At 67.9% G+C, this 26,318-nt stretch overlaps 5 protein-coding genes across 6 annotated transcripts in view; 3 read left to right on the top strand and 2 right to left on the bottom strand.

Moving 5' to 3' along the window:
- Nucleotides 1-3,965: 3,965 nt before the first annotated feature.
- On the top strand, nucleotides 3,966-4,727 carry LKAAEAR1 (LKAAEAR motif containing 1). The gene is made up of 3 exons (XM_056108137.1): nucleotides 3,966-4,319; nucleotides 4,396-4,518; nucleotides 4,618-4,727. Exons 1-3 carry the CDS (start codon nucleotides 3,966-3,968, stop codon nucleotides 4,657-4,659), a joined length of 519 nt encoding a protein of 172 aa, XP_055964112.1. The 3' UTR covers nucleotides 4,660-4,727.
- Nucleotides 4,728-7,831: 3,104 nt separating this feature from the next.
- RGS19 (regulator of G protein signaling 19) lies at nucleotides 7,832-9,203 on the top strand. The gene is made up of 5 exons (XM_056108063.1): nucleotides 7,832-7,930; nucleotides 8,001-8,119; nucleotides 8,328-8,402; nucleotides 8,496-8,730; nucleotides 8,794-9,203. Exons 1-5 carry the CDS (start codon nucleotides 7,901-7,903, stop codon nucleotides 8,983-8,985), a joined length of 651 nt encoding a protein of 216 aa, XP_055964038.1. The 5' UTR covers nucleotides 7,832-7,900; the 3' UTR covers nucleotides 8,986-9,203.
- Nucleotides 9,204-9,609: 406 nt separating this feature from the next.
- The window catches only part of TCEA2 (transcription elongation factor A2), a 102,666-nt gene continuing 85,957 nt past the window's right edge, over nucleotides 9,610-26,318 (bottom strand). The window contains exons 2-11 of one of the 2 annotated variants that reach the window (XM_056108055.1): nucleotides 12,199-12,280; nucleotides 11,874-11,936; nucleotides 11,600-11,705; nucleotides 11,181-11,268; nucleotides 10,622-10,752; nucleotides 10,468-10,524; nucleotides 10,169-10,323; nucleotides 9,959-10,105; nucleotides 9,749-9,820; nucleotides 9,610-9,664 (exon numbers count right to left, since the gene is read on the bottom strand). In XM_056108055.1, the coding sequence (XP_055964030.1) occupies nucleotides 9,656-9,664; nucleotides 9,749-9,820; nucleotides 9,959-10,105; nucleotides 10,169-10,323; nucleotides 10,468-10,524; nucleotides 10,622-10,752; nucleotides 11,181-11,268; nucleotides 11,600-11,705; nucleotides 11,874-11,936; nucleotides 12,199-12,267 (897 nt within the window). In that variant the 5' untranslated portion in view covers nucleotides 12,268-12,280 and the 3' untranslated portion in view covers nucleotides 9,610-9,655. Of the gene's footprint in view, nucleotides 9,665-9,748; nucleotides 9,821-9,958; nucleotides 10,106-10,168; nucleotides 10,324-10,467; nucleotides 10,525-10,621; nucleotides 10,753-11,180; nucleotides 11,269-11,599; nucleotides 11,706-11,873; nucleotides 11,937-12,198; nucleotides 12,438-26,318 lie in introns of those variants that run through there. The other variant, XM_056108054.1, reaches the window with a different exon arrangement.
- On the top strand, nucleotides 19,356-20,740 carry SOX18 (SRY-box transcription factor 18). Its single transcript, XM_056108067.1, has 2 exons — nucleotides 19,356-19,811; nucleotides 19,981-20,740. The coding sequence occupies exons 1-2, from the start codon at nucleotides 19,565-19,567 to the stop codon at nucleotides 20,700-20,702; spliced, it is 969 nt and encodes a 322-aa protein (XP_055964042.1). The 5' UTR covers nucleotides 19,356-19,564; the 3' UTR covers nucleotides 20,703-20,740.
- On the bottom strand, nucleotides 24,903-26,171 carry CUNH20orf204 (chromosome unknown C20orf204 homolog). The gene is made up of 3 exons (XM_056108136.1): nucleotides 26,081-26,171; nucleotides 25,506-25,742; nucleotides 24,903-25,346 (listed from the first exon to the last, which is right to left on the bottom strand). The coding sequence occupies exons 1-3, from the start codon at nucleotides 26,081-26,083 to the stop codon at nucleotides 24,903-24,905; spliced, it is 684 nt and encodes a 227-aa protein (XP_055964111.1). The 5' UTR covers nucleotides 26,084-26,171.

The raw sequence follows: 26,318 nt of genomic DNA, 5'->3' as shown, positions 1-26,318 counted from the left end.
GCATTCAGGGGTGACACGGTGCCAGGAACATGTGCACCATCTCGTCAGATCCAATTCTGAAGTTTATTTTAAGGATCTGACCCATTAAGAGGAGGGAGCAGGGAGAAAGGGGCTCATTCGTTGCTGGTAGGGTTGCCAACTGGCCCAGCCTTTTTGGAGAATATGGACATTCCTCGAAAACTAGAAATTGAGGTTCCGTTTGACCCTGCAAGGCCACTCCTGGGAATATACCCTGGGGTCCAAAGACACACAGCAGAATCATCGTCTGCACTCCTGTGTTCATTGCCACGCTACTCACCACAGCCGGACACTGGAAACAGCCTGAGTGCCCAAGGACAGACAAGTGGATAAAGAAACTATGGCACACCCACACAGTGGAATATCAAGCAACTGTTAGGAAAAATGAAGTCATGAGTTTGCCTGTAAATGGAGAGTATCATGTTGGGTGAAATGAGTCCGAAGGAGAGGGACAGATACAGAAGGGCTTCATTTGTTAGTTGTATCACAGTCCTCCCGCTGTTCATCGATTTGCTCGAGCGGGCCCAGTAACGTCTCCATCATAAGACTTGTTGTTACTGTGTTTTGGCATATCGAGTACGTCGTTAGTTGTATATTAAGAAAAAATAGTAGCAGACTAATATCCAAAGCCAGGAAAAATGGGCTAGGAGGACTGGTCAATGGTTGGAATTCACCACAAGTGTGTGTGGGGCGGAGGTTAGGTAAGAAAGAGGAGGGACCAGTATGACAATAATAGTTGGAAATGATCACGCTGGACAGGAACTGAGTGTTGAAAAGTAAAGGGATATACATGATAATCTTATAACCTTTCAGTATCTGTGTTGCAAACCACAGTGCCCAAGAAAGGAGAGAGAGAGAGAGAGAGAGAGAGAGAGAGAGAGAGAGAGAGAGAGAAGAGAGAGAGAGAGAGAAAGAGAGAGAGAAAGAGAGAGAGAGAGAAGAAAAGTACCTTCCAGAGGCAGACGGGGTGCGGGGGTTGATGGGAGGGAACCTGGGGACACTGGTGCTAGGAAATGTTCACTGGTGGAGGGATAAGTGTTGAAATACTGTATGACTGATACCTAATCATGAACAGCTTTGTCAGGGTCTATCTCACGGTGATTCAATTAAAAAAATCTTCACTTAATCACTTAACTTCCCGTTAGTCGTCGATTTGCTCGAGCGGGCGCCAGTAACGTCTCCATTTGTCCCTGTCGCGTGCTAGTGTAGCCCAATGGCATCTGTTCGCTCCGGGAACATGAAGGGCCTCGAACCGATCCTTCATGATCTTGACGAAGAAGTCTGACCATCTGGTAGGTGGGCGGCCACGCGGTCTTTTGACATCCCGTGGAAACCAGTCGGTAACAGCTCTAGTCCAGCGGTCGTCTTTAAATCTCATTACGTGACCAGCCCATCTGATTTTCGACACCTTGGCAAATGAGACAGCGTCCCTGATTCTTGATCGTCGACGGATGTCAGAACTCCGGATTCTTTCTCTCATTTGAGTGAAACGTGATATTCCAAGCATAGCTCTTTCTATTCTTCTCTGGGAGACCTGAATAGCGTTCTCATCCTGTTTGCGTAGGGCCCAGGTCTCTGAGGCATATGTTAATGCAGGAAGAACAGTGGAATCAAAGAGATGTGCCCGGAGCCGGAGGTTCTTCGTCCTCTTAGCTATTTCTTCGATGTTCTTGAAGGCGTTCCAAGCCGTTCTCTTTCTCCTGTGCCAGGTCATTTGTCATGTTGACTTCTCGACCTAGGTACACATAGCTGTGTACCAGTAACTACAACTGGTCTCATTCACCTGACCCTGAAGGCTTCAAAAAAATCTTATTAATAAATAATTTGCCTTGCACGTGGCAAACCTGAGTGTGATTCCCAGCATCCCATATGGTACCCTGAGAACTGCCAGGAGTAATTCCTGAGTGTATGAGCCAGGAAACCCCTGCGCAGCAACGCCGGGTGTGACCTAAAAGCCAAATAAATAAATAAATAAATAAACGATTCCCCTTCTAAAGGAAGAGAGGGAGGGAGGGACGGAGGGAGGAAGGGAGGAAGGGAGGGAGGAAGGAAGGGAGGGAAGGAGGGAGGAAGGAGGGAAGGAGGGAGGGAGGGGAGTGAGAGTGACCACAGGGGTCACCCCCTGCCCTGAACACAGCCTGCTCCAGCTCCATCCCTGACACCACAGAAGTGACTTCAGAGCCAGGAGTAGCCCCAGCACTGCCTGGTGTGGCTCCAAAAGCAGGAAGCAATCAACAGCTCCCAGAAGAGTGCTCTTTTTGTTTCCTGGGTTTGGGCCCAGACCTAGAGGTGCTGAGGCCATGGGCTGGGCAGCAGACCCGGCCAGACACCAGTGGAGCTGTCCCAAGCCCAGGCAGGCTGCCGTTGCCCAGACCAAAGGCTGGCCTTGCCTGAGGCTGCCCCTTTCTCCCTTCAGGACCCTTCGGTGTGGCTCTGGGCGCCTCCCTGAGCGGCTGGACTGCTGAGTGGGCTTACACGAGTGGCAGCATTCCCATCTCAGCATCGCCCTGAACACCCACAGACCTGCAGTGCCAGAGCCGCTTTCTGGGGGCAGAGTAGGCCCCGCCCCTCTTAGGCCGCGCCCGCGGCCTTGGCAGGAGCCAGCAAACCCTCTGGCCCCTCTGGCTGGACCCTGGGCATGGAAAGGCCTCTACCTCAAGCACTTCCCCGAGCGGGAGCAAGGAGCCAGGGCAGAACGGCCCACACTGGGCACTGAGGAGGTACACTCCAGCCAGAGACCAGTGTCACTGGCGCCAAGAGACTGTCTGATCGCAGAACTGTTGGAGCCCCCAAAACTAGCCCCCAGGACCTCTCCACTCAGGACCCCGGCCCTCAGCTCCGAAAAATACGGGTCCCCAGGACGGGCAGAAAGCACACCAGGTGAGAGGTCCCTCAGCCACGGGTGCAGCACCCCTGGACTCTAGCCCTCCAGCTGGGTGGGCTGCCCTGCGGGGGAGGGGAGGACATCAGGCTGCCTAGCAACCAGTCAACAGACCCCAGAGTCCTGGTCGGAGTTGGAAGCCCAGAGGCAGAAGGGCAGAGAGGCAGAGGTAGGGGTCTGGGAGAGCCAGGGAAGGCTTGGAACCCCTCTGGTTACCAGGCAAGGGGGAACGGTGATCACCAACAAAAGCCGAGATGGTGGCTCTCTCTGTTGGTCACATCCAGAGGTGCTCAGGAATCACCCTAGGAGGGACCTGGACCTGGGTTGGCTATGTGCTAGGCCAACCCCTCCCCCATGTCCTGCTCACCCTCCCCCAGTCCACAGGGCCCAGGACCTGGTGTGGGTCTCGGGGTGCTGTGGGTCCCTCAGGAGAAGGAACCCCAATGCCACAGGCCCCCACTGCCCTCTGGGAATTCTCTGTCCTGCTCCCCCCAGCGCGAGACCAGAGGGGGGACAGGGTGGTAACCAGAGAGCCGCCCACAGGCTGGCCAGGACAGTGCCATGGGGAGCAGGGGGCAAGGGAGGTCCATGGAGGGTCTTCGGCACTTTCACAGTAGGTGCAGGAGGAATCGCCTCAGATTCCCAATGGGTCTCCAGGAAAGCAAGGGATGGAGAGATCCCAGTAAGGATCCCAGAGATCCCAGCACCACGTAGGGTCCCCTGAGCCCCGCCAGGAGTAGTCCCTTGACCTCAGAGCCAGAAGTGAGCTCCTGAGCTCCACCAGTTGTAGCCCAAACCCAAAAAAGAGAAAAAGAGAGAAAGGGAGAGACGGAGGGAGGGAAGGGGGAGAATGTGAGGGAGGGAGAGAGGAAAGAAGGGAGGGAGGAACGGGAGGGAGGGAGGGAGGGAGGGAGAGACGAAAGAAGGGAGGGAGGGAGGGAGGGGAGAATGTGAGGGAGGGCGGGAGGCTCTCTGGGAGCAGCGCCGGCGGGCAGGGCGCGGGCAGGGCGCGGGCAGGGCGCGGGCAGCCCAGACCGCACAGCTCGCCCGTCGCCCTCCAGGCTCGATGCAGGCGCGGGCGCCGGCAGGCGGCCGCCGGGGCGCGCGGGAGCGGGAGGCGGGGGGCGCGCCGGGGCCGCCCCGCTGGGCGCTGACCGAGAAGGAGCTGGAGGCCATGAGCCCCGCGCAGCGCCGCCGCCACCTGCTCTTCGGCGACCTGCTGGAGGACGTGTCCGGCGCGGACAGCTCCGTGTTCCCGCGCGACTCCATGGAGCTGGGCTACCGCGTGGCCGACCCGCGCTCCTGGACGCAGCCCCTGGAGCTGCTCGCCCAGCGCCAGGACCGGCTCCTCGGGGTGCTCAAGGCGGCCGAGGCGCGCGGCAGGGTCCGCGCCCTGCGTCTGCGCCACGCGCGCCTGCGGGTGAGGCTGGCCGGGCCGGGCGGGGCGGCGCGGGCCGGGCGGGGGGCGCGCGCTCAGACACGCCCCCCGACCCCAGGCCGAGGAGATCGCGCTGCTCGTCCAGCGGCAGAAGACGGCGCTGGCCGCCATCCGGCTGGAGCTGTTCCTGCCGCCGCGGCTGAAGCCCACGCGTATCCCCGACCCCCTGAACCGGCAGGAGGTGCCCAGGGCCCCGGAAGGGGCGGGGGCGGGGCGGGGCGGGGCGGGGGCGGAGCAGCCCCGCTGACCCACCCCGCTGACCCGCCCCCCTGCCCCGCAGCGGCGGCGCGTGGAGGCCATCCTGCAGGAGCCGCTGGACTGAGCGCCCCGCGCGCCCACATAAACGTCTTTTGCTCCAAGCGCGCCTGGTCTTTCCGCGCGAGGCAGCCAGCCAGGGACCCCCACAAGGGCGCAAAGTGCAGGTGGCGCTGATGTCCGGTGAACTGGCCGTCGAGGGTGGGGACCCCCATGGCCTGCAACCCGCTCCCCGGAAGGAAGGGCGGCGCGAGGGAGGAAACGAGCTGAGGCGGACCCAGGCCGCGGCCCGCTCAGGGACACAGGGCCCATTCCAGCGGTGGGCAGCCTGCATGGGGCCCTGCGGCCCTCAGAACGTCACTGTCCTCCGTGGCCTGCATGCCCACTGTGCCCTGGTCAGCTTTCTGCCCCATGCCCGGTCCGCGTGCGCGCCAGAGGGCTCCCGGCTCTCTGGAGATCTCCCTGCACCCCCCTTTCCCTCCCTCTTACCCAAGGTGACCTGCAGGGGGAACTGAGCCTGGGATCCAGCACTCCCGAGTCCTGCTCAGTGACCACCAGTCCCTGGAGACTCACCTGGAGTCCCCAGTCCCCTCCCCTCCAGCCCCTGTCCCCCAGATTCGGGATGGGGGTGGGTGCCAGGCTCACAGCTCCCAGAGAAGGGGGAGTTGGGGGGACGAGGGCAGGGGGCCAGGCCTGGATGTGCTGGAGCACGTGTTGTCTAACCCACCACTCTCTGCCTTTCCTCGTTGTGGGCATGGAGGTGGCAGGGCAGTCGTGTGCCTGCCTGTCGCAGGGCACCCGAGTCTGGTCTCTGGAACCACAGAGTGAGTGCTGAGGTGCTGCAGGCCTCCCTCAGCAGGTGGGCATGCAGGCCACAGAGGACGGTGGGTTCCCCCTACGCTGAGTGCCCTAAGGGCATGTCCAGTGCGTCCGAGGGACAGGTCAGACACACACATCAGGGCTCTGGAAGCTTGGGGTCACACACGACTGGGTGGGGCTCGGAACTCAGCTGGAGACAGACGCGGCCTGCCGTGTGGCCTTGTCCGGTGCCGAGGAGATCGGGAATAGACCACGAGCCCCAGAGGCAGACGCCTGGACAGTGGCCGCAGAGGGAGCCCCCTGCCCCAGAGGAGTGAGTTGGCTGGTCTCGGCCAGCAGCCCCACACAGCAGTGCGTGAGCGCCAAGGCCACGCGTGCCTCCGGGGTCGGCCGAGGAAGAGTAGCTGCCCGTGCCTTGCGACTGGACAGCCAGGAGCAACAGCGGGTCAGGTGCATTCAGCCCCAACCCCCCGACCCACTGCTGAACGCGGCTGTCTCCCGCCCGGCCGCCGGCTGGTTTTGTCTCGTCCAGGGCTGGGCTGTTTCTCTCCGCCGGCCCCGCTGTCGTCCTTTGGGGACTGGACGGTGAGCGGCTGCGAGCCCTGGTCTTGCCATGCCCACGAGTCCCATCATACACACTTGAGGTGCGAAATGGGAGAGGCTTGGACGGCAGGGACCCCCGGGGTCACTCTCCAGGCCCGGGCGGGCTGGGGCGCGCGGGGGATGTGCGGGAAGGTGAGGCGCTAATCTGGGGGAGCACCACCGCCCCGTCCTCGGGACACCCGAGCCAAGCGACCTGCACCTGCGCCTCACCGTGCCAGGCCCCCGCAGAGCGCCGCAAGCATCGGCGGACGAAGCGGACGCGGGGCCGTGCTCGCCGGCCCGCCCGGGCCAGGGGCGCCGCTCCCCCCGCGGACCGGCCGGGCGGGACGGGTCAGCGCGGGCCCGAGGGGACCGGCCGCGGGGCGGGGAGTAGCGCCGGGCCACGCGCCTGCGCACTCGGCGCCCCTCCCGGCCGCGGGCTCGGGGCGCGCGGCGGTGAGTGCGGGGCCGCCCCCGAGGGCGCGGGCGCGGGGTCCACGTGGGCCCCGGCCGCGGCGGAACTGGCGCCCGGGGGGAGGGGCGCCGCGCTTCCCCTTTTCCGCAGCGAGTGGGGAAGTGATCGCCCCGGGCGCCGGAAGGAGCGGCCCGCGGCGCCGCCCGCAGACTCGGCCGTGCGGGTCCGAGGCCCCGCGCGCCCCCCGCGCCCTGGCCGCGGCGCGCGCGCCCCTGGGCAGCCGGGGCGGGGCTGGGCGCCCCCCCGCCCGCGCTCGGGCCGCCGGTGAGTGGGGCGCCGCGGCGGGGGGCGCGGGGGGCGGCGGGGCCGGCCGGGACCCCGGGACGCGGGCGCGGGCGGGGGCGGGGGCGCGGGGCGGGGGCGCGCGGCCGCGGCCCGGCCCCTGCCCGGAGGTCGCGGCGCTCTTTTCCGGATTGTCAGTTTCTTCTTTTTTTGGACTGGGCGGGCTCGCGTGCCTTTCCCTTCAGCGGGCGGCGCCGAGGCAGCTCCCGAGGGAGCCCCCGTCCCCGCGGCCCGTCGCGGACACGCCGGGCAGGGGGCGCGCGGGCCGCGGCGGGAGCGAGGCCGGCCCCCGCCCTGGGCGGGCCGTGGGGGCCCGCACCGCAGGGGCGGCCACACCCCTTCCTCTCCCCAGAAGTCCCACCCTGAGGGCAGCCCCGGACGCCGCCGAGGAGCCCAGAGGTGCCCAGAGCGAGACCCCGACGTGGCCAGGAGCAAGGGTGGGGGCAGCGGGGAGGAGAGGGGAGGGGTGAGCGGGGAAAGCGGGTGCCTTTGGGCGCTGTGCTGGGTGTTGCTCCGCTGGGCGCTGTGCCCTCCCGGCCCGGGCGACGCACTACAGAACTGCCCGGTGGCCGCGTTCAGGATGACCCGGGTTCCGCGGGCCCTCGCCCGAGGGAAGTGGACATCGGGAGAGGCCGCGGCCTCAGCGCCATAGCCGGAGGTAGGGGCAGCCTCCTGGCTCTGGGCTGGCCTGCGCTGCCCATGCTGCTTTGCAGGATACTCTGGACAGTGGCCCCACGGCCCGTGGCAGGGAGTGGGTGGGGAGTGGGTGACCTGGGCGGTTCAGGCACCAGCAGGCTGGAAGGTGTCAGGGCACCCGAGGACCAGGCCTCCTGGAAGCTCTGTGAAGCCCCCCCAAGCCGCGAGGCCTGTCCGCGGCCAAGGGCCTTCTGGGACCCCCAGCCCGGCATCGGCGGCGTCGCGGGAGGGAGGGAGGGAGCCGGAAACCAGGAAGAGGAACCAGGTTCTGGCTTCCAGCGACCCTGCCCTGGACCCTGGGCGCTGCGTGGCCTTCCGCGCCCTCGGTAGCCTCTGCAGGGCTGGGAGGCGCAGACCCTGCGGCCAGCTCCGCCTCTTCCTTCAGAGGCCCCTGTCTGTGGCGAGGGTCCCGGAACCAGCACCCAAGAGCCCCGGCGTCCAGCCCCACCCACTCATGCCCACCCCACAGGAGGCGGAGAAGCAGGTGTGTGCTGGGAGCGGGAGCGGGCGGCCGCAGGTGTGCGGCCCCGGCTGAGCGTCCCCCTCTCCTCCAGCACCCGGGGCCAGAGGAGGCAGCGCAGCCCCCGCCCATGTCCAGCGATGCCTGCTCTCGCGCGGCCCCCAGCCGCAGCCCCTGCTGCCTGTGCTGGTGCTGCTGCTGCAACTGCTCCTGGTAAGGGGGACGGGCGGGGGGCGGGGCCAGCGCCTGCGCAGCGCGCCCGGACTGCAGCCCCTAGGCTGTCTGCGGGAACCCTGGCTGGGGCCCACCCCAGAGGGGCCTGGGGGGGAGCCGAGCCCCAGACCCGGTGCGCACGCGTGCTGCGTGCCGCGGGCGTGGGGTGCTCCTGGGCCGTGGGCAGCAGTGGGCACTGTGCTGGCAGGAACGAAGAGAGACGGCGGGCGTGGCGGGCCTCCCGGGAGAGCAAGCTGCAACCCCTTCCCAGCTGCGGGGCGTGGTGAGTCTGGCCAGCCTCAGTGCCTGCCCGTGGGGGGTCTAGGCACGGGCCCGGGGCCTGACCTGGCCAGGGCGGTGCCCACGATGCCCACAGTGCCACCCCGAGCCCCGAGGAGGTGCAGAGCTGGGGACAGTCCTTTGACAAGCTGATGCACAGCCCGGCGGGCCGCGGCGTCTTCCGGGAGTTCCTGCGCACGGAGTACAGCGAGGAGAACATGCTCTTCTGGATGGCCTGCGAGGAGCTCAAGGCGGAGGCCAACCAGCACGTGGTGGACGAGAAGGCGCGGCTCATCTACGAGGACTACGTGTCCATCCTGTCCCCCAAGGAGGTATGGCGGCCCCAGGGAGGGGCTGGGGGCGTGCCCGGGCGCTGACAGGCTCCCCTCCCCCAGGTGAGCCTGGACTCGCGCGTGCGGGAGGGCATCAACAGGAAGATGCAGGAGCCCTCGGCGCACACCTTCGACGACGCGCAGATGCAGATCTACACGCTCATGCACCGGGACTCCTACCCCCGCTTCCTCAGCTCCCCCACCTACCGGGCCCTGCTGCTCCGCACGGACCCGCCTGCCTGCAGTGAGGCCTAGCCCACCACAGACGCCCCCTACCTCGGGGCCGGCCGTGCCAGGGCCCCAGGCCTGCTGCCCACGTTCTGCATGGGCACCCAGACGCTCCCCAGGGCCTCTGTGGGGCCCCTAGCAGGAATCTCCAGATGGACCCACACCTCGGCTCCTCCCGGGCAGCCCTGGAGAAGACAGAGAACCCCTACCCAAGCTGGCTGCCCCCGGAGTCAGGCCGCGGGACCCGGCCGGTTTTATTTGTCTCTCAGCCTTAACCCTCAGCACATGTTCCTTGCTGTGTTTCGTCAAAAGAGAAACGTGTTTTCGTATTCCTCCAAGTGTCCTGTGCCCACACGTGGGAGAGGTCAGAGCCAGGTGTCGGCCCAGTGAGGGCAGTGCACTGGCACGGCCCTGCTCCGCATCCACGCCCACCCCGCTGGGGCCTGCTCTCCTCCCTGTCCCAAGTCTCCAACAGCCGATGGCCCAGGGTGGGGCAGAGAGGCCGGGCACAGCCCACCAGAACCAAGGCGGCAGGATGGCAAAAAGGAACCTTTAATACTTGGGGGAAGACAGTGCAGCGGGAGTGGGCCGGGCGGCCTGGGGCAGACAGGCACCGAGCAGGTCTCCAGGGCAGCTGAGCAAAGGACGAGGAGGGTGGCGCCGGCCATGGCCCGGGTGGAGCGCATGCGTACACAGCTCAGCAGAACTGCAGGGACACGAGAGAGGTGTCCATGGGACACAGCTGCCCACGCGCCGTCCCTCCTGCTCAGTGGCCTGCCAGCCCACCTACCTTCCAACGATTGCCACACTCGTTGCAGACGACAAAAGTGGTCATGGGCTCATCAGAGCTGCGGGTCTGCACCTGGGGGAGGCCCGGCCTGGGCTCAGACACCCCCTGGGTGCCACCTCGGATGCAGGGAGTCCCCGGGTGGCAGGGAGCCAGGGAGAGGCCGCAGCCGGCCCTGATTCCACGGGCGCACAGCACTGCCTGCAGACTCACCTGCGTGTAGGTGCAGCTCTTCTTGTGGCACCTGCCGCAGGTGAACAGGTCCGTCTGCGCGCCCCCCGCGCGGGCCATCTGGTGCTCCCGGATCGCCTCCTCCGTCATGGCCTTGCGGATCTCCTTCAGCTCCTCGCTGGCCATTTCCTGGGCGAGGGGCTCGGTGCTCAGCCCCTCCCCACAGGGGCGGCCCCCCACCCCCGGGCTCACCTCTGATGTCATCACGGCGATCTGCTGGGGGGAGATGGTGCCGCACAGCACATTCCTCCGCAGCTCAGGGTTCCTGGCGTCCTTCAGGTTGGAGATGCGGCTCCGCACTCGGTTCTTGTACTTCAGGTCCGTGCTCCCCAGGTCCCGGTAGATGCGTGGTGGCAGTCAAGGAGCGGGGAGGCAGGGCCGACAAGGTCTCCCGTGGGGTCACCCCCCGCCCCACACGCACACAGGCGAGCGTGAGCAGCCCAGGCCTGACAGCGAGCAGGGGGCCCTGGGGGGCTCGCGTCCAAGGATATATTCCTCGATCTGGGCCGAGAGGCGTCCACAGTCTGCGCCCACAGCCACATGGTCATCTGGAAGAGGCACCCAGTTCACTGCCCTGCCCAGCGCCCCCAGACCCATGCCCATGGCCAGGTCCATGCGGCAGGCTGGTGGGGGCCTCCTGCTCACCGTCCGTCTGCAGGGCAGCAGTCAGCATCTCCCGGCACTTGTTACGCACAACATCACAGGTGACCGGCACTGGGGGGAACGTGGTGATCCTGGGGGTGGGCGGCGTCCTGGGCAGCTCGGGCTTTCTGCGGCTGGGGGCACAGAGCATGCACTGGACGGCACTGCCCCCAGGAAGCCCAACCCTCAGGGTCACCAGAGGTGGACGCCTCAGAACACACAACATGCTGCAGGGGGCCTGTCCCTCCCACACCCCTCAAGAGGTGCCTCCCTCAAGAGGGGGCCTGTCTGTCCGGCACCCCTGCCCCCCTCACACTCCTGGGCCCCTTTGGGAGTTGGGACCCTGGGGTTCCTGGAGAAGCTCCGGATGGGCAGCAGCCGGGGCCCCTTGGCCAGGGGACAAGGAGACCGCGCAGCCCCACCTGTCTGCTGGGTTGGGCAGAGCCTGCAGCCTCAGCCTGTGCCAGGAGCCGCCCCAGACAGCATGTGTGCCCGCGGGAGGCCTGGCAGGCGCATCCAGCGGTGCTGGAAACCACTGACTGCCCCCCCATGGGACAACTACCTGGGGTCCGAGGCCTCTGGCGTGTCCCTTGACGTCGCGGACACACTGGTGCCCCGCCTCCTGTCCCTGACCTTGGTGTCAGATGCATCTGCAGGTGCCCAAGGAGAGGATGTGGTGACGGAAAAGGCCCCCAGGGCAGGGCCAGCTGACCACCCCAGGCCCAAGCTCCCATTATGCCTTCCTAGGTCTGAGGGGGACTCCAGACCACCCTGCTGCCCACCGTGCCAAACTCAGCCTAGGGGTGGCGTGGGACCCTTCAGGAGCCCGTTCAGGGGGCGGGGGTGGGGTGGGGGGCCTACAGACCCCTGGTGGTCAGAAGCCACGCAGCTGCACCGCGTCCAGACAGAACCCAGAGGGGCATCTCCGACCCCCACCCACACCTAGGGCCGGGGCTGCCCCTCCCCGCTGCCCAGCCGCACCCAGCAGCTTCTTCCAGGATCTGATGAGCGACTTGGCCAGGGCAATGACGTCCTCGTCCGAGCTCTGTTTCCGCAGGGCATTGACGGACATGCCAACGCGGGTGGACTGCAAGGAACGGCCGGGCAGGGCAGCCGTCAGGGCCCGCTTGCAGGAAGACCTCGGAGTCTGCGGGCCAGTCCTGCTGGAACCCGGCGGGGTGAGGCGGGCCCTCTCCAGACCCCGGGCTGGGAGCGGCAGGGGCCCCAGGCTGCCCCCAGGAGGGGCGCGACCCACCTGCAGCAGGGGCAGCGTCACCGGCATGGCCCTCAGCTCGCGCAGCAGCTCCACGGCGCCGTCCTGGGAGAGGGGCCTTCAGCAGGGGCCGGCCGCTGACCCTCCGCTAGCCGCCCCGCCCCCGGCCGCTGCCCACCACCCCCCGCCTCCGCCGCCGGCCGCTCCCGCCGGCCCCGCTGCCCCCGCCGGCCGCTGCCGCTCCGCTGGCCGCCCCGCCCCCAGCCGCTGCCCCCGCCGGCCGCTGCCCCCGCCGGCCACTGCCCCTCGCCCCCGCCGCTCCCGCGTCCCCGCTGCCCGCCCCGCCCCCGCCCGTCGGACCCCTCACCGCGCTCTTCTTGGTGACCATCTTGTCCAGCCTTCGGGCGATCCGCGCTATCTCCTCCTCTTTGCCCATCCTCGCCTGGGGGGCGGCGCCCCCGCAGCCCCTTGCGCCAGACCCGGCCTCGGCTCCGGCTCCTCCCGCACCCGCCGCACCGACGCAGCCCGGCGGGGCTCGAGACCCTCCGTTCAAACCCCCGGCCCCCGCGGGGCCGCGCCGCATGCTGGGACACGTAGTTCCCGCCCCGCCCGGCGCCCGCGTGCCGGCGCCCTCGAGGACTACGACTCCCAGGGGCCCCCGGGCGCGCGCACGGCCCGCCGGGAAACGTAGTCCCGACGGGGCCGCCTCCGGCTGCTGGGGGAGCCAAAAGACTCGCGTTCCCACAGGCCCCCGCGTGCCAGCGCGGTCCGCCCCCGCCCCCCCGCCCCCGGCTTCGGAGCTGCTGGGGGTCCGCTTCCCGCGAGCAGCCACGCCCCTTTGGTAACGACCCCACTCCTAGGGCCCCCTCCGCTGGTCCGGGCAGTCAAACCACGCGCGGGCGAGGCTCTGCGGGCCCCCGCGCCGACGCCCTGCGTGCCCGAGACCCGGCGTGGGGGCAGCGCAGAGCACTAGCCAGCTGCGGGGCCCGGGAGGACTCGCCCACGGACTGCTGACCCCTGGGCTCACGCTTCGGACCAGACGTGGCCGCCTGCGCCTGTGCTCCGGGCTGGGCGTTGGCGTGACGTCACGCGGGAGCACTGTGCTGCGGCTGTCCGAGTCCACTGCGGCGGCGGCCACGCGGGCCTGGGGGGCCAGCGTGGCTTCCGGCCACCGCTGCCTTCCTCCTGGGGCCGTGCTGCGTGGCTGCCTGGAGGAGGGCAGAGGCCGGGCCGGGGGTCGGTCGTCACCAGAGTTCAGTGTGAGTAATTATGGGCGCAGAGGGGCAGAGGTCCAAACACCTGGGCTGGCCTTGAGCTCTCGGTGGTCCGTTAGGTAGGACGGAGCTGCCCGGCAGAGAGAGGGAGCGTGGAAGCTGGTCTCCCGGGGACCGCACTCGGCAACACTCAGGGCCCGTCCGGGCGCTGCCAGTCCTGGTGCTGCTGGGAACCCAGGTGGGCCGCGTGTGAGCCCAGTGCCATTTCACAGCTGGGTCAAGCACCCCAACTGGTCAGTTTGACAGCTCTTTGTCATTGGTGAAGAAAAGGTGCCACTTCCTCCTAAAAAGCAAAAGTGCTTCCTGGCAGATGCCCTGGGGCCATTCAGACCCAGGGTGATTGGTCCCTCACTGTGACCTGGGGCCTTGCCTTTGAGCTGAGCCCAGCCTCATGCCCAGGTCCTCAGAATCAGAGGACATGGACAGCCTCTAAGGGTCTGCCCGCACCAGGAGAGGCTATCCCCTTCCCACGGACAAGCCGAGTCTGACTAGGAAGCTGACGGGCTGACCTGCAGCCAGAACCGGCAGGGACCGCAGCACCCCACAGCTGTAGCTTGGCGGGAGCACCCTCCAGCTGGAGGTGAGAGTGGGTCTGAGGAGGCCCGGCACCGAGCTCAGCCTCTACACCCACAGACAGGGCTGAAGAGCTCATGCCTTGCCTCTGCGCGGTAGCTGTGCGTCCAGGAGCTTCCAGACCGCTCACAGCCCCATGTTGGGTCACAACAGGGTGCTCGGAAGCATCACCAGGGCTACCCAGGACTGCTGCCGAGGCGCCCACAGGACAGGGGGGAGCCCTGCTTAGCACCTGCCCTGGGCACCAGAGCAGGTCCTGCAGGCACTCTGGACCAAAGCAGGGCCTGTCTATCCTTGCCTCCTCTCTCCTGCTAGGGGGAAAGGCAGCAGATACCCTGGAAGCTAGCCTGCAGCTCGCCTTGGACCATGTGCAGGTAGACGCCCAAGTGAGAGGTCACTGGCATCTCACCATGGGGCGTGTGTCAGGGACCCTTTGAGGTGTTGACACGGTTGCCCCAAAGATACCCTAGCTCACTGGCTCCAAGCCTGAACTTAGGAAGTGACTAAGAATGAAGACCAACGGGCTGGAGAGATAGCACAGCGGGTAGGGCGTTTGTCTTGCACGCGGCCGACCCAGGTTCGATTCCCAGCATCCCATATGGTCCCCTGAGCACCGCCGGGAGTAACTCCTGAGTGCAGAGCCAGGAGTAAGCCCTGTGCATCGCCGGGTGTGACCCAAAAAGCAAAAATAAATAAATAAAAAGTCTTTAAAAAAAAAGAATGAAGACCAAGGGACAGAGAAATAGTACAGCAGATAGGGCATCTACCTTGCACATGGCTGACCCAGGTTCCATCCCAGCATCCCATATGGTCCCCTGAGCACCTCCAGGAGTAAGCCCTGAGCACCACAGCTGTGTCCCAAAAAAACACAACAACAGAAGAATGATGACAAGGGCCAGGGAGAGTACACGGTGAGTGCAGTACTTGCCTTGCATGTGGTCAACCCAGGTTCGATTCCTGTACTACAATAGGGTACCCTGAGCACCACCAGGAATAAGTCCCTGAGCACTGGTGGATGTGCCCAACCCCCGCCAAAAAAACAAAACAGAAGACTAAAGGCTGCAGGCAGGGTGTTTGTCTTGCACGCGGCTGACCCGGGTTTGATCCCCATATGGTCCCCGGAGCACCGCCAGGAATAATTCCTGAGTACAGAGCCAGGAGTAACCCCTAAGCATTCCCGAGTGTGACTCAAAGAAGCCAAAGAAATAAGTCAAGAAAGGCTGGAAGACAGTACCAGGGTGAGGGCACATGCAAAGTGTGAATTTCAAAGAAAAACGCGGAAGTGAGGGACTCGAGTGTTCAGTGGCGAGAACCGTTCCCCTGGCCGGCCCACGGCGACGGAGGGACGAAGACCCGGGGAAGGGAAAAACAGTCCCTGGCTGGTCGCAGTCGGTTTATTTCTCTCTCCCCAGCGTAGTCGGATCTCTCCCCTCGCGGCACAATCACAGTCGTCATAGAATCACAGCCGTCATAGCTCCATCATCCTGATCCCCATCTAGTCCTCTTAGAGCATAGCTATGTAGAAGTCATGAAGGGTGAGGGTACACCTAGGTGGGGTTGAACATTGTCCTAAGGACAAACGTGGGCACAGTAGGGACAGGAGGAGCAGTCCCGGCGGGCTCCCCGCTGCCCACCATGAGCTTGGCCTCCGGGGGGCAGCAGTGAGCTGTGAACGCCTGTCCCTGCTCTGCAGGCCTCCCCTTGGCTCTGCCCCCCACCCCCACCCCCAGGACAGCTTGGGTCCAGGGCAGGAAAGGCCTGAGAGGGCGCCTCACCCCGGAGAAAGGTCTTTATCTCGGGCACGCCGGGCTGAGAAACACTCAACCAATCAGAGATTTGGGCGCACCCCGCAGAGGGTTTGTGAGTTGGTGCTAGGGGCTCCGCAAGCCTCACCACTTGGGACCCCCAGGACACTTCCCCTCAGGCACCCCCCGGGGCCCTCAGAAAGCTGCACTGCTGGGCGTGGCCCCAGAGACAAAGGAAGCCCGAGACTTCCAGCTGAGCCTCACCCTGAGCCTCAGAGACCCCCCCAGGGGCTGGCCCCATGCTGGAGAGCGCTATGGCCTTGGATGTGGGGAGCCCAGCTCGGTCCTGGGCCTCTGGGAATCCCACAGCACCCCAGGGTGCTCCCTGCCGGCCACAGCACCTTTGGCCCAGAGGCTGCCCCTCCCCTCCACAGCCCAGGGAAGTGTCGGAAGCTCATTTATTGTCTCTTTGTGTCAACCCCACAGGTCAGAACTGGCCCTGACCCCCCACCGCAGTAAGTTTCCTTCTGTGGGGTAGGGGCCTCGGTGGGAAGCACGGGACCGCCCTGCTCGCACAGGCAGACCCTCGTCCCATGCCAACAGGGAAATGTGTGTGCCCACTCCAGCCGACCTGCACACCCGTGCCAGGGAGGGGCTGGCCCCCAGGGGCAGGCGGTGCTGGTGTCCAAGTCTCTGGGCCAGGAGAGCCTCCTCCCAGGGTGACCCGCGTGGGAAAGCCCCAGCCCGGCCCCCAGCCCCTCCCTGAGAGCTGTCCCCTGAGGCTCGCAGGGCGGGCAGGCGCTGGCTCCCTGGAACAATGTGCTTCCCCCACACAATTCCCAGAAACGCCGCCTCTCTGCCCAGCCAGCCCGACAGCCTGGCGGCCACGCCACCCCCTCCCCAGGGCCCCCGGCAGCAGTGGGTCAGGGGCTGTGGGTCCTACCCCTGGAGGGAAACCAAGACAAGCCCTGGGACTGAGGGGTCTGTCCTCATCGCCCCACGCTCCTCTGCCTCCATCACTGATGGGGCCTCTCCTGAGTGCTCGGTGCCGCTCCTGAATGGGCCCCCTGCACCCCGAGGGCCCCCAGAAGCCCCAGCACCGTCCATCCGCACCTGCTCTTCCCAGCAACTGCTGCCGCCTGGAAGTCCGCCGGAGCAGCTAGGATGGGCACGCATGCTTCCTGCTCTGAGCAAGGAGGTCCCCAGAATATGGCCTGCCCCCAGATACTCCGAGCCACAATCAGCTGGGTGCCAAAGCAGGCGGCAAGGGGGTGGCAAGGGTCCAGGGGCCTGCCTCCCGAGGGCAGCTCAGCGCAGCCACGGGGAGGGAGGGAGCCCACTCACAGTCCCCACCTGGCCCCCCAGGACCTCCGGGGAGCCGGCACCTGCAGGCCCCAAGAGGGGAAGGGGTCGGTGCCCAGGGCGGGGCCCAGCCGGACGGCGGGACAGACACGGAGTCTGGCGCCTGAAGGCCGCCCGGCTCTCACAGCTGCGCCTTCCTTCCTGAGCCACTTCCTGGACCCTCCCTGCTGTTGCCGGGGCAACTGGAGCAGCTGGGGGGCAGCCCTGTTCCCACAGAGCCCCCGCTGAGCAGAAGCAAGCAGCAGCATCCCGGCCAGTCACCCTGCAGCGCCCTGTCCCCCCTTTCCCTGCGGACCCCAGCCTAGGCCATCTCCTGGAGAAGCCAGCCTGAGCCCCCAGTGCGGCTTATCCCACTGCCCGCTCTGAGGCCTCACTAGGACCCCGACTCCGTGGCAAGTCTCACGCCCACCCCAGCAGGGCCAGGGAGCTCTGCAGTGTCCTGAGCCCAGGCGCACCCCTCCAGCGGGGCCACAGGCGGGGCCTGTGGGTGGTGGCCAGGCTCCGGCCCTCCACCTGGACCCACGTCCAGCAGGCCCTGCACCCGGGCAGGATGGGCCGCCCCAGGGACTCGGTAATTGGTCCCAGGCTTGGCTCCAGCAGCCGGGAGGGGCGGCAGGAGCCTGTGAGGTCTGAGCCAGCCGGGGGCAGTGCCTGGGAGGTCGGCCACCCCCGAGCCACCGAAGGGGGTTACCCAGCATCCTTTTCAGACGTTGCCCGGAGCCTGAGAGGCAGCGGGAGGAGGCCAGACCCACCCAAGGCCCAGCCCAGCCCCCACAGACAGAGGAAGCTGCAGCGTCCACCGTGGTGCCCAGAGAGCCAGGACAGTGGGGGCTGCAGCCAGCCTGCCTGGGGCAGATGGCACTGAGACGAACGAACTTGGGCTTATGAGTTTGGGGTCCACACCCACCGGTGCGCAGGGCCTCCTCCTGGCTCTGCATTCAAGGGTCACTCCTGGCTGGATTCTGGGGACCCTAAGCATGCCGGGGATCAAACCTGGACCAGCCACAAGCAAGGCCAGTGCCCTCCCCCTGTGCTGTCCCTCCTCCAGCCCCATGGACAGAGCTGGGGCCCACAGCTGGGGGGCGGGAGGCTAGGGCCTTCACTCTGGGTGTGGGGGGCAAGGTCTGACTGAGCAGCCCCCAGTGCTCACGCTGCGTCTGACTACAAAGGCGCTGAGACAGAAGACACCCCAGGCCAGGGCCACTTCAGCCGCCTCTCCCCTCCCCCGCCAGCTCACAGGACGTGACAGGGGCAGGACCATGGGCTGGTGCCAGGCGAGGTGAAGTCATCCTGTCAGACACTGGAGTGGGGCAGACAACCTGGGCTGTGCGGGGACAGAACACCATCCTCATGGGAGGCAGGGGCCGGGGAGGGTCCTGGAAGCCCCCTTCCTCAGCTGCAGGGATGAAGCAGTGTCCAGACCAGATGTTCCCCAGGCTGAGTCAGGCCGTACCTCAAGGTGCTGGCCGAAGGGGCAGTTTTGTTTTTCACCCTGAACCTTCAGGGGCCAAAATGACATAGTGGGGAGAGCCTTTGCCTTGCACACAGCTGACCCAAGTTCAATCCCCGGCATCCCATAGCCTGAGCCAGGCCAGGAATAAGCCGAGTGCAGAGCCAGGAGCAATCCTGGGTGTGGAACACCCCCAGAAAGACCAAAAAAAAATCACCCGAATCTTCACAGCCCCCTTTCCAATGAGCTACCTGCCACGGTGAGGTGGGGGCAGGTCCTGGGGAGAACCCTGAGCCGCTGCAGGCCATGTCCAGCCGGTTCCTGAGGCACCACCAGGAATGCCCTCTGATAAGCCACCAACAGCCAGAAGTAAACCAAGCTAGCCGCTGTCTCCTGGCCAGAGAGCTCAGTGGTCAGGTGCTTGCCTGTGTATGGGGGTTTGATCCCAGCACCACGGGGAGGTGACCCAGGTGGTCTGCTCAGCCAAGTGCCCTGGGTTGGAGCCCTCCTCCCCCATCCAGCGCCTGGGTCCCTGCTTGGCCAACTGGGAAAGCCCCCTGCAGCTACCTCACTGCCCACAGCGTTCTGGCGGCAGCTCAGTCAGTGAGTCTGAGAAGAGCACGGGCCTGGCCTCGATGTGGGGAGGGGCGGGCGGGGGCAGAGGGGGAGCCCTTCACTTCGCAGCCCAGACTTCCCCTTGGCCAGAGGGGGTCCAAGGAGGCTCCTGACACCGTCCACCCCGTGTTCATGTTCACTCCTCCTGCTGGGGTCTTCCCCACCTCCGGTGTGTGGGGGCTGGGGGAGGGAGCAGCTTCCACTCAGATCCAGGGTGGTCTTCAGTCCACGTATGTCTGGAGCCCAGAACCCCGACGGTCCAGGGCCCAAAGCTGCTCCCACACTTGGAGGCCGCGCTCCCCAGCTGCCGGCGGCTTTCTCACGGCGCCCCTTACCCGGAGCCAGGAGGCCCGCGCGCTGGGGGGCGCCTCCCAAGAACAAGGGCCCGCGCCCCCGGCGGCTCCCCGGGCGGGGGCGGGCCTCCCCCGGCCACGCGGTGGGTGGGAGGAAGGGCCCGACGCCCCTCCGCGCGGCCCCGCGGCGGGGGTCTCCGGCTGCAGCGGGGCGGGGGCGGGGGCTCGGCGGAGGCCGGGAGGGAAGCGCGCCCCGGGGAGGGGGCGGCCCCGGCGCGCCCCGCCCGCCGCCACCGCCGATTGGCCCCGCGCCGCTATATCTGGGCGCCCACCCGGAGCGCGGCCGTCGCGTCCCGCCGCCCGCGCCGTCGTCCCGCGCCCGCCGCCGCGCCGCGTCCCGCCCAGGCCGCGCCCAGCTGGGATGCAGAGGTCGCCGCCCGGCCCCGGCGCACAGGACGAGCCGCCCGCCCGCCGCGACTGTGCGTGGGCCCCGGTCCTCGGGCACGCCGCGCCGCCCAGCCCCGCCGGCCGCGGGGACCGTCCGGCGGCCGACGAGTCGCGCATCCGGCGGCCCATGAACGCCTTCATGGTGTGGGCCAAGGACGAGCGCAAGCGGCTGGCGCAGCAGAACCCCGACCTGCACAACGCGGTGCTCAGCAAGATGCTGGGTGAGTGCGTGCGCGCGCGGGGGTCCGGGGGGCGCGGAGGGCGCGGGGCCTCGGGGGGCGCGGGGTCCGCAGGGATCCGGGGGCGCGGAGTCTCCTGGGCGCGGGGGCGGCTGCACGACCCGACGGCTCCCGCCGCCCCGCTGACCCGCGGACCCACGCCCCGCCGCAGGCAAGGCCTGGAAGGAGCTGAGCGCGGCCGAGAAGCGGCCTTTCGTGGACGAGGCGGAGCGGCTGCGCGTGCAGCACCTGCGCGACCACCCCAACTACAAGTACCGACCCCGCCGCAAGAAGCAGGCGCGCAGGGCCCGGCGGCTGGAGCCCGGCCTCCTGCTCCCGGGCCTGGCGCCGCCGCCCGAGCCCTTCCCCGCCTTCCGCGAGCTGCCCGCGCTGGCCGCCGACCTGGACGGGCTGGGGCTGCCCACGCCCGAGCGCTCGCCGCTGGACGGCCTGGAGCCCGGCGAGGCCGCCTTCTTCCCGCCGCCCGCCGCGCCCGAGGACTGCGCGCCACGGCCCTTCCGCGCGCCCTTCGCCGCGGCCGAGCTGCCCCGCGAGCCGGGCGCCTACGGGCCGCCGCTGGCCGCGCCGCTGGCCGGCCTCTACTACGGCGCGGGCCCCTACGCCGGGCCGCTGTCGCCGCCGCCCGACGCCGCGCAGCCCGACGCCGCCGACCCGCTGGCGCCCGGCGCCGAGCTCTGGGCCGACGTGGACCTCACCGAGTTCGACCAGTACCTCAACTGCGGCCGGACTTGGGCGGACGCCGCGCTCCCGTACCACGTGGCGCTGGCCAAACGGGGCCCGCGGCCCATGTCCTGCCCCGAGGAGAGCAGCCTGATCGCCGCGCTCTCGGACGCCAGCAGCGCCGTCTACTACAGCGCCTGCATCTCGGGCTAGACCCGGAGCGGCCGCGCGCTTGCTTTTTCTTTACGCGCTACAATATATTTAATTTTTGAGTAAGTGTGTAACCTTTTCCTTCCAAGGCCCGGTTGCCCCGGGGGCGGCGGGGGGGAGGGGCCCTGAACTTGCCTTTTTGAGTCATTCCCAGAGGGTCCAAGCCCCAACTCGGCCCCGCACCCTCATCCTTCACTTGATTTAGGACCCAGAGGGTCCCTGCCAACAGCCCCCTCCCAGCAAGACTGCTGCCCACAGACAGTCCTCTGGGCCCCACCTGCCCAGAGGAACCGCGGGTCGGCACAGGGGCCCCTCCCCCGCCCACCTGCAGCACCCCCTCCCGGCCCTGCTTCACTGGGTCCCAGTCGCTGTCTCACGCAGACAAGACCTACGAGACCGCCCACAAGTGAGTCCCCAAGGCAAGTGCTGCCCAGCCCGCAGCTCCTGCCCTGGTGGACGGTCATGGTCCCCAGGGGCAGCTGCGTGCCCTCGGCTTCTGTGAGGGAGCTGTGTGGCCATCGCTCCGGGGACGTGTCAGACTGGCCACAGCAAGCACAGGCCCATATGTGCGCCGCCGTGTGAGCTGCTCCGCGGGACCTCCTGGGCAGAGACAGGGTGGCCACACCACTGTAGAGACAGGCATGACCCTGTGACCAGCGGCAGAGTTGGGGACTGCCCTTCCCCAGCAGCAGAGCCCAGAAAACTGAAGACACTGGACAGATGGACAACTGTGGGGACTGCAGTGGTCTGGAGGGAGGAGCCCCAGGCAATGGAGGCAAAGAGCCCTGGGGAAACAGACAGCACTGGACAGCGCTTGGGGCTGAGACCACTGTTGAATCCTGTCCTCTGCGGACAGCCACTCCACCCACCTCACTCTGGCTGTGCCTCTGCCCCCAGACCTGGGCAGTTGTCCAGGTGCACCCCAGTTCAGGCACAGCAGGGGCAGCCTGAGGGACAGCCTTGGGACTCTGGCGTTGGTGCAGCCCTGCCCTCCCGAGATAGCGGAAGGAGGGAAGCCCTGAGTGGGGTGACAGCGCCCTGGTGTAGGGCCCACCCTGCTCTCCACCTCCCGAGCATGCGTGGGCCAGTGCCATGGCCGTCCCCAGCCGAGTGAGGGACCCAGGATGGAATGGGGAGTCTTGGTGAGGACTAAATTTCCTATGAGGCCTGAGACGGCCGGAAGAGCTTCTGCTTAGAGGCTCAGAGCAGGGCAGGGTCTTGAAGGACCCCCATGCGGGGACCACTACCCTCCTTCAGTACCCCCGTGCCCCAGCCCTTTTCCCACTGAGCCAGGCCCCCAGGAATAGGCCCCAGGAGATTTGCTCCAGCCAGAAGCTCCATCCTGAGCCAAGGTGTCAGCCTGCCCAGCCTGCAGCCCAGACAGAAGGCAGGAGAGGGGTGTGGACAGCAGGCATGCCCTCTCCCTGTCCCCAGGACGCCTGGGCTGTCTCATGGGGTCAGTCTTTAGCCCACTCAGCCCCCACGTCACACACATCCTACCCAGCGGTTCAGTGGTTTTCACTTTATTTAATCTGGTTTGAGGGCTACACCCAGAGGTGCTCAGGGCCGCTCTGGCCTCTGTGCGGAGGCCCCTGCAGTTCCTCGAACCTGTGCCCAGCCCCCTGGGTTCTCAGTATACCCAAAGGCACCCCTTTCTGATTTTACTCAGTGCTGTCCCTACTCAGTTGTTCTGGGGGATGTCACCCCTTGGGAGCATTCTGGGTTTTTGTGGGGGGTTACACCCAGCGGTGCTCAGGGCTTAATCCTGGCTGTGTGCTAAGGGGTCACTCCTGGAGGGCTCGGGGTCATATGGGGAGCTGATGGCCAACCGGCGATACGCTATTCATTGCCCAGCCCTCGGGAACCCTTTATAGCAAGGCAGCGGCACCTCATTCCTCCCAGACTTGGGGGCTGAGGTTGGACACCTAGAATGTGATGGGCCTCATGGGTGCTCACGCCCGGGGTGGAAGCGCTACCTGTCTTGAAGGGCCTGGTTTGGGTGGTCCCAACACTCGGTGCTCAGCCTCGCCCCACAGGGCAGATGGGCCTTAGGCCACAGACAGAGCCAAGTGGGCCCCCAAACCGAGGCTCGGCCCTCCACCGTGGTGGTGCGCCCACCACTGCAGCCCAGAGGGTCCTGACGAGGTGTGAGAATGGGGGCTGGAGGCTGGGTCTAAAGCCCGGGTGGAGAAATGACAAGGCGAGCTCAGGCTGAATGGAGCGAACCAGCTCGCAGCGAGCGTCAAGGCAGGGGCGCGGGTGCGGCTCCCCTCGCGCGCCAACCCTGCACCTGGAACGCCGCCACACCCGTCCCCTCTTCCTCAGCCCCGGCTGGCAGCCCAGCCTGCAGCCTCCGCGTCCCGGCGCGGACACGCCCCAGCAAGCCCCCCGACCCGTCCTGGCCGCGCCCAACCACGCCCACGTCCAGCTCCTAGCCACGCCGGTGGCCGTCCTGGCCCCGCCCCCGCCAGGCTCCGCCCCGCCCGCCCGGAAAACAGGAAGGGGCGCCGGGCGGCGGGGGCAGCGCAGGAAGCGGCCGGCGGGCGCGGCGCTTATCTCGGGCCGCAGCCCGGACCCCTGGCCCCGCGCCCCGCGCAGGCCGGGCAGGGGGCGCCGGGCGGCGGACAGCGTCTGCTGCCCTGGCGGGGAGCCCAGCCGCCGCCGGCCCCGCGTCCCGCGCAGGTGCGGGCCGCGACGGTTCCTGTTTGTGCGGCCGGGCGCCCCGAGGAGGGCAGGATGGACCGTCCCCGGGCCCCGGCGGGGACAATGGGCGCCGCACCTGGCCCGCCCCCCCGCGCGCTGTGTTTGTGCTCAGTGGCCACAGCTGGGCCGGCCCGCTCGGCCCGGCCGGGCGCAGCTGCTTCCCCTCCCGGGGGTCGCCGCCCCCGCGCGCCGGGGGACTCGGGCCCCGGGGCGTCTGCCGCTCGCCCGAGCTCCAGATGTGCCTTCAAAGGCTCCCGGCCCGGGGGGCCGCGGGGCCCGCCCGCCCCGCCCGGCTCCCGGCCGGCGGTTGCACAACCCTGGACAGCGCCCGAGGCCCGCGCGCGGCCGGGCGTGCGCGTTTCGGGATGGGCTCCGGGGGCGTCCGGCCCGCGTGGCCAAGACGGGGAGCAGGGCGGCCGACAGGGGCTCCTGAGCGTCATTTCTGGGCAGTTCGGCGTCGCTCCGGGCCTGCCCCTAGACGGGACCGAGAATTGGCCGCAGGGCACACGGCCCTGTCCATCCACCTCAGGAAAGGCTGGCTGTGCGCGGCCTCACCGGGAAAGCCCTGGTTCACGGGGCACCCGTGGGTGCGGCCCGACCAGGGCGTGGCGGCAGGGGCTGCCCTACCTCGCGCACCCCTGAGAACGCGGCTGCTCTGGGCCCAGCTCGGAACACCGGTGACAGCCCAAGAAATAAGGGCGAGGAGGCGTGGGGCCCCGCCGAGGGCCCGGAACGCCCCGGGATCCCAGAGAGGTACGGGCACGTGTCTGTGCCCCCACGCCCCCAGTGGGGCTTTGGGGGGGGGGGGCTCAAGGGCTGCTGCAGGGCCCTGCCAGCCCCCTCCTCCCCTCCTGAGTTTGGGGTGTCAGTGCTGCCCCAGCCAGGGGAGCTAGAGGCCAGCGGGTTCCCCTGCTTCGGCCTGCGGAGCCGAGCCGCCCCCCACACCCCTGCCTGAACCGGTCTCCCAGTAGGGCCTTCTCCGCCCTGTCAGGTCCCTTGGGATGGTCCCTGTGCGCCCACGGGCTCCCCAGGTTAGAGGCAGGGACTCCCAGAGCAACAGGCCAGGCCCTGTCCTCACCCTGCATGTCCAAGCCCACCTCCCACATCACTAACTTGGGGATCTCCCCTGAGCCTGACTCACCCCAACAGAAAGCATGTGCCTGCATGGGGGCCGCGCCCTGGGGGGCGGCTGTGTCTGCCAGGGTCAGCGGGGAGAGTTGAGGGCACTCCGGGCTGAGCCCGCCCGACCCCAGCCCGCACTTCCTGGCTGTGCCTCGTGGTGCCTCATTTCCTCGGCTCTAGGCTGGGCAGTAGCTTCTGGGCTGCAGAGGACCCACGGGGTAGTGGGCCTCGGGGAGGCCACGGCCACGGGCCTGCCTCCTGCCGACGCTGCCCGGAGGAGGGGCGAGTGGTAGGTGTTGAGGAGCCCAGCACTGGCCCCTCTGCTCCTCCCTCCAGCGAGGGTCCCCAGAGCACAGGAAACGCCAGGTCCACTTGCAGTCAGGGCCGGACGGCCTTCCCTCCTGGGCCATCTCCTTTATCCGGCGGTTTCTCCCCGAGTTCACAAAGCGCCCCGGGCAGCCCGCCCTCCGTCCCGCCCCGTCTCTGCTCCCAGGCGGCGGCCACGTGCGGGTCCGGCCAGGGCAGCGTCCGGGCGGCGTCCGAGGCCTCAGCGTGCAGCGCGAAGAGCTTCTCCCAGCACGTGGCCACCGCGTCCAGGGCGCGCAGCAGCCGCCGCCGCCGGCCGCCGCGCGGGGCGTCCGGGCGGGCGCGGGGTGTCCGCGCGCCGCCGCCGTCCAGTGCCGCGCAGTGCAGCCGCATCGCCGCCTCCGTGCGCGCCGCCGCCGTCCACGCCGCCCGCTCCAGCGCGCCGCGGCGGCCGGGGCGCGCGGCCCCTCGCAGCGTGCGCCCCAGGGCCGAGATGGACAGCAGGATGTCGTGCTCCTGGGGGGGGGGGGGACACGGGGCTGGGCAGAACGCGCGCGGCCCCTCGCAGCGTGCGCCCCAAGGCCGAGATGGACAGCAGGATGTCGCGCTCCTGGCGGGGCACGGGCCTGGGCAGGAGCGCGCGCGCAGTGGGCGGGGGCGCGGGGACGCGCCTACCTGCTGAGCGCCGCAGGAGGTGCCGGCGCTTGGTCCGGCCGGGCCCTTGCGGTGGACCCGCGCCGTCCCGGGCCCGAAGCGCCTCACGGCCGCCTGCAGGTCCTCGAAGATGAGCCCGCGGTAGTGGCGCAGCACGTCCGGGACGCTGCAGGCCCGGAGCCCGGCACTGCCCCGCGCCAGGCCCAGACCCAGCAGCAGCGGCGGCAGGAGGGCCCAGAGTACCGGCCTGAGGAGCACCTGCAAGGGTTGCGGTGAAGCGCCCGCGCCGGGAGCGGGGGTCGGGGATGGAGCACGGCCGGGCCCGGGACCAGCGCGGCGAGGGCTGAGCCCCAGACCACACCCTGCTGGAAGGGAGAGGCTTGGGGGATCCCCCAGAGGGCAGCCATGCGAGCCCAGGGGAGCGGCCGGGACGCGGGCGCCCAACCCACCGCACAGTCCGCGCGGGTCGGCCAAGGCCGCTGCCCGCTGCCGCCGCCGCCGGCGGACCCGGACCCGGGGCTCTGCACACCCTGTATTTGCCTAGCGCCAGCAGCGTGAAGGAGCTGGGGGCCTTCCCGGAGGGTCACGCCGCTCACCATGGGCCTCCCAGGGTCCTGCTGTCCCTCACTGCAGACACCGGGCCTCAGACATGGTCCTGGGGTCCTCTGCGGTGAGCGTGGCGGCCACTCCAGGCTGACGCTCGCCCGCCCGCCCGCCCGCCGGCCCGCCGGGGCTTCCCTGGGCTGGAGCGCAGCGGCTGCAGCTTTTGAAGTCCTGCTCCAAGCCGGGGGGAGGAGGGAGCGGGGGTAGGCGCCCAGCCCTGCCCTCTCCCCA

This window comes from Sorex fumeus, unplaced genomic scaffold (assembly GCF_029834395.1).
Source record: "Sorex fumeus unplaced genomic scaffold, SorFum_2.1 ptg000193l, whole genome shotgun sequence".
In the NCBI taxonomy this organism is placed as follows: domain Eukaryota; kingdom Metazoa; phylum Chordata; class Mammalia; order Eulipotyphla; family Soricidae; genus Sorex; species Sorex fumeus.
This window is presented reverse-complemented; position numbering and strand designations above follow the sequence as displayed.